This window comes from Chelon labrosus (assembly GCF_963514085.1).
Source record: "Chelon labrosus genome assembly, chromosome: 11".
Classification (NCBI taxonomy): Eukaryota; Metazoa; Chordata; class Actinopteri; order Mugiliformes; family Mugilidae; genus Chelon; species Chelon labrosus.
In genome coordinates this window covers 18,179,630-18,185,629 of record NC_140344.1, presented here as the reverse complement: position 1 = coordinate 18,185,629, position 6,000 = coordinate 18,179,630, and the positions used below count along the sequence as shown (strand labels likewise).

At 39.8% G+C, this 6,000-nt stretch overlaps 1 protein-coding gene across 2 annotated transcripts; it reads left to right on the top strand.

Annotated features, from left to right (window-relative positions):
- Positions 1-1,389: 1,389 nt before the first annotated feature.
- Positions 1,390-4,907, top strand: nudt7 (nudix (nucleoside diphosphate linked moiety X)-type motif 7). 2 transcript variants are annotated; one of them, XM_084555396.1, is made up of 4 exons: positions 1,390-1,599; positions 2,447-2,607; positions 3,552-3,710; positions 4,141-4,907. In XM_084555396.1, the coding sequence occupies exons 1-4, from the start codon at positions 1,470-1,472 to the stop codon at positions 4,495-4,497; spliced, it is 807 nt and encodes a 268-aa protein (XP_084411522.1). In that variant the 5' UTR covers positions 1,390-1,469; the 3' UTR covers positions 4,498-4,907. The 2 variants fall into 2 exon arrangements, with proteins under 2 accessions (XP_084411522.1, XP_084411523.1); XM_084555397.1 differs by having other exon boundaries at positions 1,557-1,599; positions 2,428-2,607; positions 4,141-4,906.
- The last annotated feature ends 1,093 nt before the right edge of the window (positions 4,908-6,000 follow it).

Sequence of the window (6,000 nt, the reverse complement as noted above, 5' to 3'; positions counted from 1 at the left end):
AAAAGTGGTGAAGTGGAGACAGGGTCATGGTCAGCCATGACTCGTTACTTCTTGTGGAAAGCGAAGACTGGCCCTTGTGGTTTGATCCAACAGACGAAGTACTGTAGGTCAAATTCCTGAAAAAGTTTATGCTTGTTCTAATAGGTGTCAGACACACAGCTCATCACAGTTTGTGGGTTATGAGTCTGCATAGCTGCAGACCACATTACAGTCTACTTCATTCATCAGAAGGGGAGGCTACACTCATTTTATTACCCTGACTCAGGAAGGCAGTATCACATATGGGGCTTGACTGCCTTCATAGCCCTCAGGAAAGAAACTGAAATACGAGTTCTATTTTATAAGACTAGGCCAGGTAAAGAATAAAAAGCTCACTGACTGCATATGCACTTCAAGGATATACTTTGAAAATAACACACTGATTCACTCTTCAGCGAGACAACAAGCAGAATTCAGGCGACTGAGCAGAACGACAGAGGCGACGGCTGCTGCAGCCTTTTAGCTCCAACTTACAAAGAGCACCTGGTGTCTGGCTTGGACCGAGGTTGCGTCACATTCCCACCACGGGGTGCAGTTGTGTTGATCCACATACTAGTGCGATTACTGCGTTCACGCTCGCCTAGACAAACTGAACTAAGCGGTCAAACGTGCTACAGATCAAACCAAATACACTGAATGCTGCAGGCTTGAATGTATCCTGGGGTTTTAGATCTGAACCTGGTATATTGTGGTGCAGATACAAGAAAAACAGTATGATGTTATTATTGGAAGAGAGGTTGTCAGACGGGCAGTTACAAAACTGCATCACTAAGCAAAATAAATAAATACACAAACATAAGATCAATCATATTAAGTGGATAGAATAGTATATGCTTATTTCTTCTATTTTTTTTTTAGCACAAATATACAGTGACTAAATCTCTTGAGAAAGATACTATAATAATTTTTGTTAAATAAATAAATAAAATTATGTTACATCCCATAGGAACAAGAAAAGAAAACTTTATTTTCCGATTAAGGACAGACACAGACAATATTAAATATCTAGACAAACCCAAAATACATCAACAACAACAGCTAGACACAAGTAATTAATTAAAGCAAAACGGATAAATAAAATAAAAGTGAATTGCAGCTGAGGGAACCAGTGCACTGAGTTTCATGGCTTGTGGGTTTCCAACAATACTTTTCTTTATTCATTGCATTTCTGTTTGAAGTACATCAACATTTGTGTATGTACAATTTGGCGATGATGATAAGGTTGTAAATTTAAAAAAGCCTGCCTTTTGGTGTTCTCTATCTTCGACACTGGTGTTAAATAAATGGCTAATGGCTCTAAAAGTTTTGTTTACCCTTTTTCTCAACCATAGACTGTATAAATATGTATTTATACAGTCAGACTCTGGTCAGACTGGTCTGTAGACATGTTCTCAACCCTTCAGCGCTTCCTGGAGTCAACGCTATGAACTATGGGTAATCCAGAATGCGGACACGGAAAATGTTATTACTACGACCGACCCAATGCTTACCAGCAGGCACCTGATGAACGGACAGAGGGGAAGCCCGAGCCTCCACGGACGCTGACATCAGTGAGTTCATGTGAGTGGACATTCAGTTTCTGTGGGTGTTTGGTCATTAGCGGTTAGGTTAGCATAGCAGTCCATACCAACGTATTAGGTAGATGTTTTATTTTGCATACAGACAGCCTAGCGACAAGTCCACCGATAAAACTTTGACATTACTTATTTACTGACATAAAAACAGACTTAGGTGTAATATAATACAGTAACATTTGCATCTTGATCCTCTATCGAGGATCTTGTGGGACGTTCAGGTGTAATAGGAGCTTCCAGTTTAAGAGCAAAGACAAGAGAGTTGTGAATGGAGTATAAATCCAGTCTTGCTGATTTAACTTATGCTGAGCTTCATTTGTGCTGAAATACATGTAGCAAGTTTAAGAGCAAATGGGTAGAAGGACACTGCCGACGGCGTGTACATAATAATATTAGCTCAGTTTATAAAATTTGTAATGCGCCATGTTCATTTCGGATTGTCTTTGGGTCTCTCTCCTCAAGCTGACAGGGTTAAGTCTGTTTGTACAACTCTTAGCGCAGTAGGTTATTATTATGGTGTTTAGTTTGTTGAATAACTCTGTTTAACTATGTTGACTCTGAAGTTGACACTGAAACTGGTCAGTAAGCACCAATGCAAGGCGCCCTGGAAATAGGTTTTAGGGATTGCGTGCCTTGCTCAAGGGCTCTCCAGCCTTGGGTATATAGTGGAATCAAACCAATGGGCCTAGATTTCCACCTCTCTAAACATCAGTCCACAGCCATAAGAATAGGTTCAAGCACGGTTTCCAGTTTGTCCATTAATTCAGCTTCTGTACATTTTTATTTTATTTTATTTTATTTTATTTTTTCAAAGCTGTCCTTTGTTCCGGCAGACCCCATGAATATAAAAGAGGAGGCGACAGCTGCTTTAAAGCAGTGGGACAATAGAACCAACTTGTCCTATCCGCTGGTCCCGGGCAGAGCCTCTGTCCTGGTCCCGCTGATGGTGAAGGATGGGGAGCTGCACACCTTAATGACCCAACGCTCGAAAGAGGTTACTTGATGCCATACCTTTTTAAATACTCAGAGATTTTCGTGTGAGTGAAAAAATACCAAACATACTTTAAAATAAACTAAGGGTAAAAGAGATAACAATGCTGCTACTTGTATTCTGATTAACAATTTGATTCATTTCATTTAGTTCAGTTAAAAATACAGTGCCTATGAAAGTGTTACTTGGATGTTTCCTCTTTTATTACTTTTATAAATGGAGTCATAGCCAATATACAAGAGCTTTTTGGTCATCAGCTAGATGCAGTGTTTAGTGGACTCCAAACACTGCACATCACCCCTAAACACACCATCCCCCCCTTGAAGCACGGTGGTGGCAGCAACACGCTCTGTAAAGGGTCGAGGATAAGATGAATGCTGGAAAATCCTGGAGGTCTGCAAGCGAACCACGACTTTGGAGAAGATTTATTTTTTTAGCAAGACAGACACGGTTTAAAGATAACAAGGTGAATGTTCTGCAGGGGCCAAGTCAGAGCCCAGACCTCAAAATCTACGGCTGAACATCAAAAAAGGGCTGTTAACGCCCGATCTGTGTGCAGTCTGACAGAGCTTGAGCAGTTTTGCAAATTAGAATGGAGTATATTTGCATTGCCCAGGTGTACGAGCCTGATTGAGACCAACACACACAGACTTTGTGCTAGAAATTTGAAGCATCTTCTAAATACTGGCTTGAAAGAGATGAATAGTAATGCAGTCATTTATTTTCCATTTATATTTTTAATTAATTGACATTACTTTGTAGAAATCTGTTTTCACTTGGACAGTTAAGGGTTTTCCTTTGTGAATTGTTGCCAAAAAGCCAGATTATATGGACTATGATTCTATCTATGAAAGCAATAAAAGTGGGAAAACGTCCAAGAAGGTCAGTACTCTTTATAGGCATTGTATTTATGTCCTTTAACTCTACTGTCTTTTGTCTCTCCGTAGCTAAGGAAAAGTGCTAGTGCTGTGTGTTTCCCGGGTGGGAAGAGTGACCCCGGTGATCGAGATGATGTGGACACAGCCCTGAGAGAGGCACAGGAAGAGATAGGCCTACCACCTGGTGATGTTCAGGTGGTCTCTGTGCTGTCCCCGCTGTGGAGTGAGGTAGGACAAATGATGTATGAATATGTGCAAGTGCAACTGTCACATGAGCTGCTTTTAACATTTGGGACGTTTTATTTTGAAAGTCCAGACTTCTTCAGTCTTCAGTGTAAGTAGTTGTGGGCTTTTATTTTGAAAATACAACGTACACAAAGTCAGGAGTCTAACCTAACTTTTGAAATCCATGGCTTATAGATAGATAGATAGACTTAAATACATCTTAAAGTAACTAATTGTAACGGAAAGTAATTAAAAGTAACAATAAGTAATGAAAAGTAGAGGGGAGAGAATGGTTCACATGTTATCAAGGCCAGCAATAGTAATATATGTGCCATCGCATTGACACATATAAAAATTCCCTATACTAAGAGCATCAGCTGCTTTGGCTCCGTCCCACCCTCACATGATCCCATCCCACCATTTTCTCTTTCAGCAGAGTAAAGTCTCGGTGACGCCGGTCGTTGGTTTCATCGAGGATTCATTTTGTCCCAGTCCAAACCCAGCTGAGGTCGGTGCCGTGTTCACAGTCCCCCTACGGTTCTTCACCAGCGACAAGGACCACTCTGCCATCGGCTACAGTAAATGGAAGGGGAGGCTGCACTCGTTTTATTTTGAGGACCCTGACTCAGGAAGGCAGTATCACATATGGGGGTTGACTGCCTTCATAGCCGTACACGTTGCTAACATTGCTCTCAGGAAAAAACCTGAGTTTGATTTTGATCTTAACAGCGACCATCCGATAAACCTCCAACAGGCTACTAGAAAAGTTAATACAGTTAGTAAACTGTGATGACAATTGGAATTAGGAAAGGCTTCCCTTTGAGTTGGGTCTTGGACCAGAATACTGGAGGTGTACAGTGCGGAGGAGGGTTGCAGTACTTCAGTTACATCCAACTTTTACAGAGATATATTTTTAGTATATTTAAAGTTTGACAGTGATGACGTGGCGGGCTGATTGAGATCATACAAGGATTTGAATGGATACGCTAAGTCTGCTGACAGAGACGCAGGACAAGAGAGTTGTGAATGGAGTATAAATGCAGTCTTGCTGATTTAACTTATGCTGAGCTTCATTTGTGCTGAAATACATGTAGCAAGATTTGTTATATAACTTTGGTGTATTAATTTACTGTATTTGTGTGGATTAAAGATTAAAATGTGAAGCTAAACTTAAGTGCAATTTATGTTTGAAGAGGTAATAAAAAAAGATATTAAAACACCTTTTTTTGTGCTTTTTCCAACTAGAGCTCGAGTGTGGAGAAAAGAGGGCGCATGGAGACATTTACATTTTTATTAATTGATTTAATGTAGCAGCAGGATTACAGATATAAACAGAAAGAGTATACAAATGTCCAGACAAAGGCAAAGTACATATTAATAATAGTTCAGATGTATGATAACACGCTGGGGTTGACCTTTATCCCTACTGCAGGGTCTTAAGGCTAGATACTAAAGCTTAAGCTACACAGAACGGATACAACAGAACTGTTTGGAGAATGTGAAATAGAAAGCGAACTAGGAAAAGTGAGCAAACGGATTACACACAAGATACAGCTCACACTATTGGCAATTAACAGTTAATTTATCATGGTTGCCCCTTTTGATCAAGCATTTCACAGCAACAATACTTTTGTTGACAAGCACATCAACACAAGAAAGTTCTCCATAACACAATCTCCACTGTCGCGTCCCTTTTACCTCACATGTACAAATCTCATGAGGCATGAAAAAACATTTTCAATAGAAAACAACAAACAAGGTGACAATTCACTGGTGAAGCTGCACAATATTATGTCGAGAGTAATCGATGATAGTATGTAATGGATTGAGGAAAAACACTAAAATATGTTAGCATGGGCTATGCTTAGCTCGTGTTGAGAACTCTAAATCAAATCATTGAAAAGTGTCCTGATGTTAAACAGTCCTAGAGAATGACGAGGACAAAGAGCAATGACACAAAAGGGACAAAAGGGACACCAGTAAACACAGCAGAGCAACAGTTAAGTTATCAAGGCACACAAAGTTCTGTTGAAAGCATCACAATTGAAATTCAAGATACCCCTGCAGTATATTTCACATTTAAATATACACGGATATTCATTTACATGACCGAAGGACAAAAACGACAATATGCAAAGGTTTGTGTGCTCTCTTCACCACCATTAGATGAACTTTTATTTATTTGTTTATTTTTTTTTAAAGGTGGAAGTGGCTATTTGAAGAGTCAGACTGAGCATCCTGGATTGCTCAAAATGAAAGGGATGCATGTGAAAATATGACATAACATCACAAT